At 44.3% G+C, this 17,194-nt stretch overlaps 1 protein-coding gene across 3 annotated transcripts in view; it reads right to left on the bottom strand.

Moving 5' to 3' along the window:
* Window positions 1-1,062: 1,062 nt before the first annotated feature.
* Window positions 1,063-17,194, bottom strand: part of nfkbil1 (nuclear factor of kappa light polypeptide gene enhancer in B-cells inhibitor-like 1) — a 33,511-nt gene continuing 17,379 nt past the window's right edge. For 2 of the 3 annotated variants that reach the window (XM_073031627.1, XM_073031626.1), the window contains exons 4-5: window positions 13,640-13,799; window positions 1,063-5,156 (exon numbers count right to left, since the gene is read on the bottom strand). In XM_073031627.1, the coding sequence (XP_072887728.1) occupies window positions 4,624-5,156; window positions 13,640-13,799 (693 nt within the window). In that variant the 3' untranslated portion in view covers window positions 1,063-4,623. The remainder of the gene's footprint in view (window positions 5,157-13,639; window positions 13,800-17,194) is intronic. The other variant, XM_073031628.1, reaches the window with a different exon arrangement.

A 17,194-nucleotide genomic window follows, 5' to 3' on the forward strand; every position in this document is an offset into this window, starting at 1 on the left:
ATTAAAGAGCACAAGTGGTGTATCTGTTTCGGTTAACCAGAGAGATCAGCAGTAGCAGAACACTGCATTCACAGTAGTCACAGTGTTGACTTGGCACGAAACTACTGTGCCAAGCCAGTGGCTTTTGGGTCCGCCTGGTGAAGAGAGCCATTGAAATAAAATTACAGGAAAAGAATTTTAATAAAGCCAAAGGTCTTGCTCCAAGAAAGAACTGGAATCCAATTATAAACAAGGTAGCACAGCGAAAACTTGATTGGATGAAGACTAACCAATTAGGAATAACGGATGATGGGGGTATAAAAACCACCAAACTAGATATGCTCAGTCATCATTCCGGACGAAGATGGCAGCATTTGTCATCAAAACATCAGCCAAAATTAATACTGTACCTGTACTTGACTGGAAGTCTAAGTGTTTATTCGTCACGTACGCCAGGAAAGCACTAGATCCATTTCCATACATTGTTTTGTAGACGGTATTAGTTACAAATAGACCAAAATACTGTACGTGGTTCTTCTGCGTAATCAGTTGAAAATCCAACATAATTAAAGTGGAGCCAAAAAAAAGCAAGATGCTTTAGGAATTCAGTGGGTCAGGAAGCATCTGTGGAGGGAAATGGACAGTCAAGTCCCAAAAATCTTGGCTGTTCATTTCCATCCACAGATGCCGCCTGGCTAACTGAGTTTCTTCAGCATCCTGTTGTTTTTTTGCCTTAAATACCAGCATCTACAGTCTCATGTCTCCACAATTAAAGTGGAGTATGATTTATTGGCTTACTGTTAATTCATGACTCTGGTTATAGATGAATAGGTGAGGCAGGGCAGATGGAGGCAAAATGGGATCATTTGGACTTCTCTATCAATCTTCATGCAATGAGATTCAAGCAGAATAGCGCAACCTTGCTTCTTAAGCACAGGGGCAATTGTGAAGGGAGATACAAGAGACTGCAGGTGCTGGAACCTGGATCTGCCAGAGGAATTCAGCGGATCAAGCAGCATCTGTGGGAGGAAAGAAATTGTCGACGTTTCGGGTCAAATCCCTGCAACAGGACAGTCATGGAGGTTTTTGTTTAAACAAAGGTTTATTCACTAACAAAACACCATACAATAATCTGGGCTTCATAAACTATATACAGTTTCAAATTAAAATACGACTGTTACTATCTACAAGTCCTGAGGGGGTCAGCTTTTTTTGGAAATCCCCCATTGTGCCCACACATACCGCGTGCTCCTTCTCCAAGGCATGTACATAGCCCTAGAAGAAGGGCAACACTTGACTGACGACTGCTTTCTGGACTGGTGAATGGCCAGCATGACCAAACCAACCAGGAGATGTCTCAAGTGGCCCTCTCCCCTTTGTACTGGATGAATGTAGGTCACGAGTGTGGGGTTGCAGTGTAACCAAAAGTTGAGGAGCAGCCAGTTCACATACTCAGAGAATGCAATGTCTCAGATTCCATGTACACTTACTCATCCCGGCCATGGAAAGGGTAGATGGCTGAGAAGTCAGTAAACTGATTCAAAAATCTGCTGCATGGCACTGCCCAACACTTTTCATCCCAGTCCACGATGTACAGGGGAAGACCCCTGCATAAAGAGACATCCACTTGGGAACCTCTCTTATGAAGGGTTTTGACACTGTAGCCTTTTCACGAGCAAAGGTTTAACGTAACTGGGCAAGGGAACCAGGCAGAACTGAAAAATTATCTGATGAAATGACTACCTACGATGTGAAATGTATTCACTGGAGAAATTCCACAGCAATGTCCAAAAAATGGAACAGAAAGGCAATGAAAAAGTACAGAAAGACTCAGGGAAAGCACCCATATTATCAGTTCCAAGCACAGGCTCAAAGGTTAATGAGAAAACTGAAAGTGCAGCTGATAAAGAAAGTTTAATTTCACTACGCACATCTCACAGGTCAATATCCTCTCCTCCCGATGAATCAGGGTGGGCTCATACTAATGTCCATCAGCACCTGCCAGCTTCTCCTCCTTCTAGCTTCTGCTTTCTTCCTTCCCAGTCATGATGTTGGGTCTCAGCCTAAACTATTGACTGTTTATTCCCCTTCATAGATGCCGCCTAACCTGCTGAGTTCTTTCAGGATTTTGTGTGCGTTACTCTGGATTTTCCAGCATCTGTAGGATCTCATGTTTCTCAAATACCTCCAGCTGCTCCTGACTGTTCTGAGCTGAGGGTCCTACTTCCCAAAGTCAAAAACAGATGTATCATGTTTCTTGCCTGATCACAACTTAGAAACAACATTCCCCAGCTCCAGGAGTTTGGACCATCACAAGGCAGCCTCAATGCTCCAGGTAAATAGAGCGCTCTCTGGAGGAAGGACATACACTCGCAATGCACCTCTTGCGCAATCAGGATGACTTGACATGCTTCACAGTCAACGATTCATATCCTGAAGGGAGCCTATGTTGTAACATGGCAAGTTCATGTATAGTGAGCTCCCCCCCCCAAGAGCAAAGTGAGTGGACCCAGATAATCACTTTTAGGGATGTTGGTAGAGGGATAACCATGGATTCAGAAAACTGGGGGTGGGATGACTGAAGTAGGAGGAAGTTATTAACATTCACCCAGTGGAATAGCATGGGGGCCTGAACTAGCCCACTATCCAAAAGATGGCACTCTACCCTCGGTCGATAGTAAAATCCTGTAAAACCTAAAACCTCCCATCACCCAGTCAGAAGAGATGTTGGAAGAGGTTCATCACTATATCTCCCTGGGTCGTCAGACAATAAACAGGGACTTTAAACACAAAGTACACTGCAGATGCTGTGATCAAATCAAGACGTACAAAAAGGCAGGATGAACTCAGCAGGTCGGGCAGCATCCGTTGAAAGGAGCAGTCAACGTTTCGGGCCGAGACCCTTCGTCAGGACTAAAGAAGGAGGTGGCAGGGGCCATATAAAGAGGGTGGGGGGAGGGTGGAATGTGCCAGGTGAAAAACCAATCAGAGGAAAGATCAAGGGGTGGGGGAGGGGAAGAAGGGAGGGGATAGGCAGGAGAAGGAATCTAAGGGGAAAGCACTATGGGTAGCAGAAGAAGGCAGAATCATGAGAGAGGTGATAGGCAACTAGAAGAGGAGACAGAGTGAAGGTGGGATGGGGGAAGGGAGAGGGAGGGAATTACCGGAAGTTGGAGAATTCGATGTTCATAAACAGGGACTTTTATTTTCTACGGGATCAGAAGAAACAAGAAATTCCCATTTCTTCCCCTCCAACCCTCCCCTGAGACTCTGGTACCATGAGCTTCCTCCCACCTTTCTTGGGAACAGTAGACTTTGGAGGTCAGAATGAACAAATCAGTCACATCCCAGAAAGCAGCCTGAAAGAAAATCCAATGAACCAAAAACTCAGGGGAAGGTGAAATTATTTTTTCCTTAATTGCATGGCATCTCGTAACTAGGAAGAGGGTGGTGAGAGCTGCGGCAGTCTGGAATATGATAAGACATTGTTTACTATCGAACTACTGTCACCATGCTCCAGGGTAGATTTAGTGGCAATAGAGACAATACAGAAGATATTAATCAGGGGAACAAATAAACCTGCTTATAGGAGATTTGACCAGGTTGAGTGGCATCTGTGGGGGAACAGAATTGTCAAAGCTGGAATTTGAAGACCTTGACAATTTCTTTCCTCCACAGATGCTGTTTGGCCCATTTTGTTCCTCCAGATTCCAGCATTGGTTGTGTCATGTCTCTGAGATCCATCACAAAGTTGCTTGGCTTCAGTTAAAGGGAGACACTGGATAGGCCGGGTTTATACCCATAGCAATGGTGAAGGTTGAAGAATGAACTTATAGAGGTTTATAATATTATTAGGGGCATAGCTAGGATACATAGTCTTTAGCACAGTGAAGACCATAACTAGAGGGCGTAGTATTAAGGTGAGAGGGGAGAAATTTAAAAGATCTGAGGGGTAGATATTTCCACACAGAGGGTGCTAAATATCTGTAACAAGATGTCAGAAGAGATGGTGGACAGCACATACAATTACAACAGTTAAAAGGCATTTGACAAGTAGTCAAGCATATTGTCAGGTACAGTGCAATGGAAAAACTTCAGCCACATCACAGGTATGTAGGTTCAGGTAAAACACAGAATACAAGTTGTACAAAATAGGAATAACTGTCCAAACCAAGTCCTTAGTGTGAAGGAACCACAATCAGACAAGTCCATGGTATTGCAAGAGGCTGTTGCTGAAGTTAGGGTTTGGGTTGCGCAGTTCAGTTCAAGAACCTGACGATTGTAGGAAAAGAGCTGTTCCTGAAACTGGTGGGGTGGCACTTTAGGCTTCTGTACCTCTACCCAACGGCAACAGGGTGGCCCTCTAAATGGGACATCTTTGATGAATAATGCCACTTTCCTGAGGCAGCAGTTCCTGTAGCTGATGGGGGGAGAGTTGGATAGGAAAGGGATGTAGGACTCAGGCAGCCTGGAAGTAGATAGGAACCCTGGCATGGATGAGATGGGCTGTTCATGTTTTGAACAACCTAATGACTAAGTTTGGCCCAATGAAACACGACATCCTTGGCTGATGAAAACACAACAGCAGCGAAGCTCCTGCTCCATGATGGAGAGATGGGGAATGGGAAGAGGGGGCTGATGGTGTTAGCGGATGCTGTTGGCTAGCCTGTTGAGAGCCTGTGAGAGGGCCACCACAGTGTCGAGGACCCGCTGTCGGTCGGCCTCCAGCAGCCGACCTCCGCACCTCTGTGTGAAGCGATCAGGGTGCCAGACCACCTGCTGCTGCCTCAGGTAGCGACGGAAGGTGCCCGGCTGGCTCCGGTCCACCCCGTGGAGGATCACCCCCACCATGTCATCTACCGTCCCCCGTGGGTCGGGCCAGGGGATGTCGGAATAGGCGAGCAGGTTGCCCCCCGCCCCGCTGAACACCTCGGCGCAACCCTGCTCGTAGCGCCGCTTGCGGCTGCCTGCCAGCTCTTCTGCCTTTCGGGCGCCCCGTTCCAGATAGCGCTGGTGCTCCTCCTCCAGCCGCCGCTGCAGACTCCCATCCTGCTCCATTTGGGGCCTCCGCCTCTGGCTGCCCTTTGCCTGGGCCCGCTTTGCCGCATACTCTCTCGCCAGTCGGTCGGCCCACTCGTCATACGTCTGCGGCTCAGCATCTGGCAGGGAGTAATCCTCTGTATCAGAGAGGGAAAGGCTGTTATTAAGTTTGTAGCAGACAGTAACATTGATAGTATATGATAAAATAGACCTAACCTCACAAACTACCTTGTTATGGCCTTACACTTATCACTTACCCGCACTCCACTTTCTCTGTAGCTTTTACACTTTATTCTGTTGTTATTGTTTTACCTCATTCCAGCTCAACGCACTGTGTAATGATTTGATCAGTGTGAACTGAAGGTGGTCATTGGGATTTACAGTGGGATCTTGATCAGTTATCTAAGTGGGCCAGGAAATGGCAAGTGGGGTTTAATTTGCACAAGTGCAAGATGTTGTAATTTGGGAAGACAAATCTAGATAGGGCCTTCACAGTGAACACCAGAACCTTAGGGAGTGTTGCAGAACAGCTGCCTCCTACCAGGATCCTCTAAGTGGACACATTATTGGCTTGACGGTATGAAGCAGAGGGGGATGGTAGAAGGCTGCTACTTTGGACTGGGGTCCCATGACCAGAATGGGCCCTTTGTTGTTCAGCATATATTGACAGTCTGAATGAGCACATGCAAGGAAAGGTTAATAAGTCTGCAAGTGACATTAAGGTAGGCAGTGTTATTGACAGTGATGATGGTAATCAGGATTTAAAGTGGGATGATGATAAGCTACATAAGTGAGTGAGCAATGGCAAGTCAGGTTTACTTCAGACAAGAGCGAGGTATTGTATTTTGGGAAAACAAATGAGGGTAGGACTTCCACAGTGAATGACAGGGCCCTGGGGAGTGTTGTAGAACAGAGGGACCTAAGATTACTTTGCCTAAGAGTTTCCCTGGAAGTGGTATCACAGGCAGAAAGGGTAGTGAAAAGCATCTGGCACTCTGGTCTTCATCAGTCAGGCTGTCATATTGGTAGTTGTACAAGATGGTCCTAACACCACACTGGGAATATTGTGTTCCAGTCTGGTCATCTTGCCATAGGAAATACGCCATTAAGCTGGAAAGAGTGTGAAGGACGTTGCCAGAAACGGAGGGACTAAATGGAGGTTGAGCAGGTTACCTCTTTTTACATTGGAGCATCGGAGTTGAGAGGTGATTTATTAAAGGTGCATAATGTCAATAGGGACAATGTGCAGTTGTATTGCCACAGCTGAGAAATCAAGAACTAGAGGGTTATAGGTTTTAGATGAGAGGGGAGAGATTTAACAGGAACCTGAGGAGAAACATTTCACCCAGAGTGTTGCCAGCATTTGGAATAGGCTGGCAGAGGACATTGTTGTGGTAGGTACTGTACATTAACGAGATATTTAAAAAGTACTTGGATAGGAAAGATTTAGAGGGTTATGGGCCAAATGGGTCTAGCTTATATGGGAATCAGGTGGTCTGAAAGGCCTAGACGAGGAAATCTGCAGATGCTGGAAATTCAAACAACACACACATTGTGTGTATGGTCTGAAAGGCCTGTTTCTTTGCTGTTTGCTTCTATAGTTGAGAGTTAGAGATCCTACAGTATTGGAACAGGCCCTTTGGCCCAACCAGTCCATGTCAAGCAAGTGGCCTAATATGATAAATCCCAACATTTCCTCTTACTCTATCCATTCCTTCCTGGTTTTCAGGGAGAAGCTTTCCGTAGTCACACCCATTCCTGACTGAGATTTGGGTGGGAGAGGAATGAGAGATGTGTGTACACCTTAAGATACATGAGCAGAATTAGGCCCTTTGAATCATGATTGATTTACTTTTCAACTCCATTCTCCCACCTTCTGCCTGTAACCCTTAACACAAATACCAGGAGGGTGGAGCTTAGTCAAGATGGTGCTCAACCTTTGCTTGAATCTTCTGAAACAGCTCTATTTCCATATTTAATATCTCTATTTTTCTCCTTCAGGGTTCTTTTGAAGACCCTGACCTGGAGTTACATACTGATTTCAGTACTTTACTTTATTGTCACCAAACAATTGATACTAGAGCGTACAATCATCACAGCGATATTTGATTCTGTGCTTCGCGCTCCCTGAAGTAGAAATCGAAGTAAATATAATAACAAATTTAAATTATAAATCATAATTAGAAAATAGAAACGGGAAAGTAAGGTAGTGCAAGTCAGGTCCGGATATTTGGAAGGTACGGCCCAGATCTGGGTCAGGACCCATGCAGCAGTCTTATCACAGTTGGAAAGAAGCTGTTCCCAAATCTGGCCGTACGAATCTTCAAGCTCCTGAACCTTCTCCCGGAGGGAAGAGGGACAAAAAGTGTGTTGGCTGGGTGGGAATGGGATCCACTCTCAGGGTTTCATGAATGACTATTAACTGACATGCCAAGGGTGTGGCCCAAGAATTTGGCTCGCCTTTGGAGGCCTAGGATCGCGGGGCTCTGGAGATGGGCGGATCGAAGGTCGGTGTCCTAACAGACCAGTGTGTCATTGAAGCTGGAAGATCTTTGGCTGTGTGCCCAGAGGCCTGAGATCTTCGGGCACAGAGCTCGGAAAAAAGCGACGCAACAGACTTTTAACATCCTAAACCAGCGAGTTGTTTGTTAAGTCTCCCCTCTTGCTGTGAAACGGAGATACCTCTTTCTCCCTTATTAGGGAGAGAGGGCGCCTGTGGTATGTCATATACCGGGTGAACGAGTAGTCTTTGGAGTACTGCAAGTCTGTGTCTTTGCTGCTGCTTTTGCTGCATGCTTGAGTACTCAGTGGCAGGTGCCGATGCTTCTTTTTTGCCGGTGTGGGGAGGGGAAATCATTCCTTGCTGCTGCTTATGCACAGGAAGGAGGGGAGCTGGGGGGGGGGGGCTGGTCTTTGAGATTCATTCTGTGGGGGCACCTCTGTTTTCGTGGATGGTTGCAAAGAAAAAGCATTTCAGGATGTATATAGTATACATTTCTCTGACATTAAATGTACCTTCGAAACCTTTGAATCAAGACGCTAACAATTTAATTACACCCAATGACTTGGCCTCCACAGCCCTCAGTGGTAATAAATTCCACAGAGTCACCACCCACTGGTTGAAGGGCCGTCCCTTTACACTGATGCTGTGCTCTCAGATTCCAGACTCTCCTACTGATGAAAGATTAGTAGTATAATGAAGACATCCTCTTAATGTCCACTCTACCCAGAATTTCAGTACTCACTAGGTTTTAATGAGATCGCTCACGTAGTCCTGAACTCTGTCGAGTATGGGCTGAGAGCCATCAAACCTTTGATGGGTGGAAATTTCACAAATGAATCTCATTCAGGCTAACACACTCACTGTAAGTCCATCTCCACTGCGTTTCCCACTGAGGATGCCTGCCCTCTGCAGGCTGTTTCTAGGGAAACAGAAGAAGGCCAATGGCATTCTTGCCTTCGTTGGTCAGGACACTGAGCACAGGAATTGGGAAGTCGTGTTGAAAGATCTTGGTAAGGCCACACTTGGAGGAAGAATTCACAGGAAGAATGTGGAGGCTCTGGAGAGGGTGCAGAAGAGATGTGCAAGACTACTTCATGGATTCACAAACATAAGAATATCTGCAGATGCTGAAAATCCAATGCAACACACACAAAATGCTGGAGAAAACCAGGTCATGCAGTAAGCATCATCTAGGAAAACAGCAAACCCTGTCCAGATGAAGGGTCTTGGCCCGAAACCTCAACTGTTTGCTCTTTTCCACAGACCTGCTGAGTTCCTGCAGCATTTTGTGTGTCTGTTACTTCATGGATTAGCGAGTATTAACTTATAATGAGAGGTTGGACAAACTTGTAGTGTTTTCTCTGGGGAATCAGAGGCTGACAAGAGACCTGACAAGAAGCTTATAAAATTATTAAAGACATTGACAGGGTGGAGATAGGATTTTGCCCAGGGTTGGTAATATTAGAAGATACTGTTTAACAGTAAGAGAAGGAATGCTTAAAGGAGATGTGTAAGGCAATTTGTTTTAAAAAAAGAGAGTGGTTGTTTCCTGGAAGGCACTGCCAGGGATGACGTGGAATTAGGCATGATACTGACATTTAAGAGACATTTAGACAGGCATGTGAACAGGGAGGATGAGAAGCAAATTTATCACGTGTAGGCAGATAGCTTTGTACAATGTACTGTGTATGTTAATCAAAATGGCTTCTTTGGTTTGTCAAGAGTAGGAATGCTTCTTTGTCTGATAAGTGTTTCTCTCGCAGTTGTTTAGCTTTAGACTTGCTGATATGGGGATTGTATTCATTTGTTAACCAATGGGGAATGTTATTTTGTCTTGTGAGGCTGGGAGCTTGGGGGTTTTCGCGGTTTTTTCAGGGGAGTCGGGAAGAAGACGCTGAGGAAGGTGGACGTGCACTGCACTGCTCGGTCGACCACCAGGGTGGTCCCAGGTGCAAGGACGTGGAGGTCGGAGGAAAATGACGAGGGGTCGAATGGTTCGATGGTTGAGCTCCAACGATGTGCACTAAACTGACTGAACTTTGATAAGTTGGCGCCTTTTACTTTTTCTTTTCTTTCATATATACTGTATTGCATAGTACTCTTTTAGTTTTAGTAAAATTTTTAAAGTGTATTCCATAACGGTATCTGGTGTGAGTTTGATATTGTGTGTGCGTGCACGGCATAAACTTGATTCTCACAGCACCTGCGTGTAACGGGGAGGTGCGGTTGTTGAGTGGCTGGATCTCCTTTTCCCCTAGACATATACCAGATTGTTGGGTAAGTGTTACAGCTTTAATTTAATTTGTCATCATAGGCGGCACAGATATCATAGGCCAAAGTGCCTGTTTCTGTGCTGCACCACACAAGTTGGTGAAAAAATGCTGACACTCACTGGTGTTCCTGTGTAGGTTGACTGTAAGGGAATGCAACCGACTGCTTGAAGGACACATGGAAACTCAGTGCAGCCAACACAAAGGCTCTGTAGGGGAAGGACTACAGTCACTAAGGGGTGTGGTCCTTTACAGCAGCCTCCCAAATAATTCATGGTTCATTGCACAAACAGGAGATAGGAGTGGCATTGATTCACTCTAAAAGAATGGTAGCAATAAATGCAAGGGACAGCATGTCCCAATTATAATCCCTGAAAGCATTATGAGGAGTGAGAAACAAACAGCTGGAGGAACTCAACAGGTTGAGCAGCATTTCTGGAGAACAAGAAATAATCAACATTTTTAGGACTGAAGAATTTCAATGCTCATTGTAAGTTGCTTCAGGTAAGTAGGTAGGTAGCGGAACCTATGTTGGGAATGTGTCTAGAAAAGTTTGCAAGGAATGGTTTGAGGAAAACTCTGTTTACCATATCTGGGCCTCACAATTTTCTGAAGCTCCTTATCAGGGCTGAATAAAAATAGATAAACTATGAATAAAGTATATTATTGAAACCAAAAACTTTGTCTGCACCCACCCATTCCGGTGGCCATAAGGTATCAGAAAGCTCCAGTTTAGAATTAAAGTCAGTAAACAATTTGCAATCAGGGAACACTGTGTTTGGTTCTGGTTGCCTTATTATGCAAGGGATGTGGAAACTTTTTAAAAAATATTATTTATTTATTGAATTTTAGAAATTACAAGAATAAATGTAATAATGAAATGGTAAGAAAAGTGATATTAACCCTCCCCCCTCCCCTTAACCCTCCCCCCTTAATCCTTATCTAAAGAAAAAAAAAGAAAGAAAGAAAGAGAAGAAAGATTGCCTGGATATCGGAGGATCCCCACATGTTCCATGGAGTTCAAAATAATTTTGATATTTATTTTCACTTTCCCCAATGGAAACTTTATAGAGGGTGCAGAGGATATTCACCAGGATGCTGCCTGGATTACAGAGCATGTCTCATGAAGAGCAGAATTATGCCATTCGGGCCATTAAGTCTGCTCCTGGGATCAGGGACAGGTAACTATTGTCAGTCCAGTCTTCTACCACTGGGCAAGATCGATAATTGTTTTAAGCATAATTCTGCATTTAAATGTGACTCATTACAACAATGACACACAATGTCAGCTGGCATGGTGTGTGCTGAAACTTTGTCACCCTTCATGCAATTAGAGAATAAAGAGGAAGAATTAGCCATTGAGTAATACATCATGAAAACAGGCCCTTCAGCTTAACTCTCCATGCCGGGTTGCTCAGTGAGTCATCTGCCCTTTGTACCTGACCCTTGTTCAAAAGACATCATGGGGGGGTTCATCTTCTACATCAGAGCTACTTTCCTGCACTATCCACATATCACTTCATGCCTTGAAATCCATTGTCTTCCATGTTGACTGAATACATAGAATGAGCTGCCACAACTCTTCAAGAGCTAGACTGTATCCTGAATGACAAGATGGCTTGAGACAACAGTTAGGACAGCAGTTGGCGGGCAAGACCTCCAATTCTACCCGCCACCATCTGAGATGAAAATGAGGAAGGAATGCAAGACAGAGTCATGGAGACAAACACAAGAGAGCACAAGTTATGAGCTATGATTCCCTGCCGCCAGCAACATAAGGCAGGCTTGATGGACTAGCTTGCTTGATACCAGTCACATTCAACTGCTGGTAAATAACAAGGTGGGGAACTTTCTGGTGATGGGTAAGCCCCCTTGATACTCTGGAAATGACTGCCTTGAACTTTCCTTTTGTGTATTGACATAATTTCTCATCAGATTCTGCAGGTCCCTAAATTTTGAGGATACATTTAAAAAAGTTTGTGGAATTACCACCCTGTCTAGGGGTTATGTTTGGACTTTCTGAAGGAAGTGTGAGTGTGCAATGGAACCGAATCACGCTCTACGGTAAATTTCAAGGTTCTGTCATGTCCGCACTTCTAACAGAAAAGCAGCTGGTACAGCTCCAATCCCTGATGCTGACATTGTGGAGTTTGCACTTCCTCCTTGTAACCGTGTGGGTTTCCATTGGGATCTCCGGTTTCCTCCCACATCCCGAGAATGTGTGAATTGCTCACTGTAAAATTGTCCCTTTAGAAACATAGAAAACCTACAGCACAATACTGGCCCTTTGGACCACAAAGCTGTGCCGCAAATGTCCTTCCCTTAGATATTACCTATGGTAATACCCTCCATTCTTCTAAGCTTCATGTACCTGTCCAGGAGTCTCTTAAAAGACCCTATCATATCCACCTCCACCACCGAATACATAACCAGCAGATAGGGACACAGATTGTTCACAAAAAGTTCAAGGGTGAAAGGTGGAACTGAATATAACAAGGAGTGTGTGAGCTGAGCAACTGCATCCAGAGATACCGGCCACGTGACAGATGCACTGCCACCTGGCTGGTTGGAGGACACACCACATGCCAATCAACATTTGGTCCCTCCCAACTAATCAATGCACACCTAAATTATTGGTCACCTTAATTGGATCATCTCGCCCAGCCCCATGCTATAAAAGGTGAAATTTGTCCCTGGCTCGGTCTCTCTTGCAGACCACCTCATTGAAGGTAAGTGCACTGATTTATGTTTGGGAAGGTCTATCGTTTGTCCTGGTAAGGGAGCCGCAGCTATCCAAGGTCAAGGGGGATAGCTGTTGTAGTGCTTTTCCCTTGTTCTTTGTTTGTGTAACTGTACCCTGTCCCTACACCGCTTCCTGTGTATTGTAGTTGCTTGTGTTGACCCGACTTCCCCTTTAATAATAAATTCCTTATTGGTGTGTGTCCAGGCCTCTACTGTTGAGACTCAAAGAACCAGTTATTTCCATCACAACAGCAACACAGACAGATAGTTAAACACAGGAAGAAGAAAAGGTTACAGTGATAGGGTGGGAAGAGGTTTGCATGAAATAAAATCACCAGCATATACTGGGCGAGCCTAATTGTCTGATACTGTGCTATAAATACTGTACATTTGTACGGCTTTAAGGTGTGTTAGCTGCCTGGAACAGGCTGCCAAGGGTGACAATGGAAGCAGATACAATAAAATCATTAAAAGGCCTGGATAGAGTGGATATGGAGAACAGGTTTCCAGTAGTGGAGAATCGAAGACCAGAGAGCACAGCCTCAGAATAGGACATCCTTTTGAAACAAAGTTGAGAAGGAATTTCTTTACCCTTAAGGTGGTGAATTGGTGGAATTCATTGCCACAGATGGGTGTGAAGGCCAAGTTACTGGGTATAATTAAAGTAGAGGTTGCTAGGTTTTTGATTGAGAACATAAGAAATAGGAGCAGGAGTAGGCCATCCGGCCAATCAAGCCTGCCCCATCATTCAGTAAGGGTGTCAAAGGTTATGGAGAGAAGGCACAGAATGGGGTTAACAGGAAAAAATAAATAAGCCATGATGGAATGGCTGAGCAGACTTGATGGGCCGAATAGCCTAATTCTTATGTCTTAAGGCATTCAAGAGGCTCTTAGATAGGTATGTGAATTTGCAGGGAATGGAGGAATATGGACCATATGCAGATAGAAGGGATCAGCTTAAGTTGACATTATGGGCTGCACTGTTCTATGTTCTGTTTGGAGGGTGGTGGAAACAGATGGTACGTTCCTCCAGATCACACTCCATGGGCTCAATCTAACATACTTCATTGTTCCATAGTCATTACCACAAATAATGTGCTCTCACCTTCGTAACGACCGCAGTTCTGGTAGAATTCATCCTCACATTCACCAAACAGCTTGCAATACCACTCCCTGTCGGCAATGTCCTTCTGTGTGTCATACGCCTCCTCTTCCCCTGGCACTAGATGGTCACTTGCCTCAACTACTTTTGTTCCAGGGTCCTGCTGAGAGGTTTGGAAAGTAAAAGTTTAGAAAGTAGAGCTGTTGGGGTAGGGTAGGGGTGTAATGAGATCTGCTCCCTCAACAGACATTGATTATTTGCTAATTCATATTGGAAAACTACGAGCAACAGCTTTAATTTTGCAGAGCAAACTATGAGGTGTCACTGCCAGTCTTGTAGAATGAGCTCCTCCTGGTCTCATTGTATGGCCTGCTGTTAGATTTTACACAGAAATAAATATTGGATAAGACAAAGGAGGAGTAATTTACTTTCTTTACAGTTTACTAATGTCACCATTTTCTTCAGATACATCTTTCCCCACAATCTACAGCAGGTGCTGTCTCCAGAAGGCAACATCCATCATCACAGATCCTCACTAACCAGGCCACATTATCTTCTCACAGCTACCATTGGAAGCCTGAGGTCACACACCACAAGGTATAAGAACAACTACGTCCCTTCAGCCATTCAGTTGTTGAACCACCTGACACAAACCTAATCACTACAGTCTGACAATACTCTGACCACTTTGTACTTTATAATTTATACAGTACTGTGCAAAAGTCATAGGCAAATATATATAGCTAGGGTGTCTATGACCTTTACTGAAGCAATTTTATGTATCGCACTGTACTGCTGCCACAAAAAAACCCAATAAATTTCATGACATATGTGAGTGATTCTTATCTGGGTCTCTATTGTGGACTGAGAGTGGGAACAAGACAGGGAGAAGGGGAAGAGAGAGGGGAGGCGTGGGAAGCACCAGAGAGACATTCTGTAATGATCAATGCACCAATTGTTTGGAATCAATTGACCTTGCCTGGTATCTCAGGGCTGGGTGTGGCTACACTGTGCGATTTTCCCCCCCCCCCCCCCCCCCACCCCCCCAACTCCTGGCACTCCTTCTCTGCCACCTGTCCCACTCCCCTCCCACAGTACTCTACCCTCACCATTCCCAACCTCCTATCCTCCCGCCAGATTTACAATACCGTGCAAAAGTTTTAGGCACCTTAGCAAGATATAGATAAACAAGACCATAAGACAGGAGCAGAATTAGGCTATTTGGCCCACTGAGTCTGCTCTGCATTCAGTCATGGCTGATCCTCTCTCCCCCTCCTCAACCCAACTCCCACCAACTCTACCTGCAAGTCAACCTCTGCATAATGTTCTGCATAAGGACTCTCAAGTCCCTTTGCCCCTGAGATTTTTGGATTTTCTTCCCGTTTAGAAAACAGTCTGCACATTTATTTCTACTACCAAAGTGCATGACCACTCATTTTCCAGCATTGTATTTCATTTGCCACTCTCTTGCCCATTCTCCTAATCTGCCCAAGTCCTTCTGCAGCCTACCTGTTTCCTCAACACTAAATGCATCTCCACAAATCTTCGTTATCATCTGTAAACTTGGCAACAAAGATGATTCCATCAACTAAATCATTGATATACAGCATAAAAAGCAGTCCCAACACCAACACCTGCGGAACACTACTAGCCACTCGCAGCCAACCAGACAAGTATCATTTTTTTCCCACTCGCTGCTTCCTATCAATCAGCAAATGCTCTAAACATGTTAGTAACTTTCCTGTAATACCATGGGCTCTTAACTAGGTAAGCAGCCTCATGTGTGGCACCTTATCATATGCCTTCTGAAAGTCCAAATATACAACATCCACTGCATCCCCTTTATCTATCTGACATATAATCTCCTCAAAAAATTCCAACAGGTTCATCAGGCCAATTTTTCCCTTCAAGAAACCATGCTGACTTTGCCCTATCTTGTCCTGTGTCAACAAGTACTCCATAACCTCATCCTTAACAACTGACTCCAATATCTTCCCAAACACTGAGGTTAAGCTAACTGGTCTACAATTTCCTTTCTGCTGGCTTTCTCCTTCCTTAAAGAGTGGAGTGACATTTGCAGTTTTCCAGTCCTTTGGAACCATGTCAAAGTATAGTGATCTTTGAAAAGATCTCCTGCCACCATTTCTAGGGTGCAGATCATCCGGTCCAGGGACTTATGTACCCTTAAGTGTTTCAGTTTTTTAAGCACTTCCTCCCTTGTAATAGTAACTACACTCACTTCTCTTCCTTCACACACTACAACACCTGGCACACTGCTAGTGTCTTCCACAGTGAAGACTGATGCAAAATACTTACTTCATCTAGCATCTTGTTGTCCTTGTTACTATTTCTCCAGCCTCATTTTCTAGCAGTCCTATATCCACTCTTACCTTTTCATCCAATTTATTTATTATATATACATATATACACATACATACATACTTGAAAAAGCTTTTACTATCCACTTAGACGTTGTTCTCTGTTGGTTTTTAAAAGCATCCCAATTCTCTATCTTCCTACTAATTTTTTCTTTGTTGTATGCCCTCTCTTTTGTTTTTACAGCAGCTTTGACTTCCGTTGTCAACCATGGTAGTATTATTTTGCCATTTGAGCAGTTCTTTGTTTTTTGAATACATTTGTCCTGTATCTTCCTTATTTTTCCCAGAAACTCATGCCATTGCTGCTCTGCTGTCATCCCTGCCAGCAGCTCCCTGAAACTTACTTCAGCCAACTGCTCTCTGATAAGATGGTAAATCCCTTTACTCCACTGAAATACTACTATGTCAGACTTTACTTTCTCCCTGTCAAATTTCAAGTTGAACTCAATCATATTGTGATTGCTATCTCCTGAGCGCTCTTTTACCTTAAGCTCCCTAATCAACTCCAATTCATTACATAACACCCAATCCAGTATAGCTGATCCCCTAGTAGGCTCAATGACAAACTGCTCCAAAAAGCCATCTTGTAGGCATTGAACAAATTCACACTTTTGAGATCCATTACCAACTTGATTTTCCCATTCAACCTGCATGTTAAAACCTCCGAAGACTATCATAACATTGCCCTTTTGACATGCCTTTCTATTTCCTGTTGTAACCTGTGGTCCATATTCCAGCTAATGTTGGGAGGCCTTGTATAACTACCATCAGGGTCCTTTTATCCTTGCAGTTTCTTAACTCAACCCACAAGGATTCAACATCTTCCGATCCTATGTCAATTTTTTCCACTAATTTGATACCATTCTTTACCAGCAGAGCCACACCACCCCCTCTTCCTACCTTCCTATCCCTCTGATACAATGTGTAACCTTGGACATTCAGCTCCCAACTACAACCATCCTTTAGCCATGATTCAGTGATGACCACAACATCATACCTGACAATCTGTAGTAGTGCAACAAGATCATCCACCTTATTTCTTCTACTCTGTGCATTGAAATATAACAATTTTGAATGTTGTATTTGCTACCTTTTTTGATTTTTGCATCTCTAATCCACTGATACTCACCTTGCTGGCTGCAATTTTGTCCTATCATCTGCCTGTCCTTTCTGACAGTCT

Source organism: Hemitrygon akajei, chromosome 2 (assembly GCF_048418815.1).
Source record: "Hemitrygon akajei chromosome 2, sHemAka1.3, whole genome shotgun sequence".
In the NCBI taxonomy this organism is placed as follows: Eukaryota; Metazoa; Chordata; class Chondrichthyes; order Myliobatiformes; family Dasyatidae; genus Hemitrygon; species Hemitrygon akajei.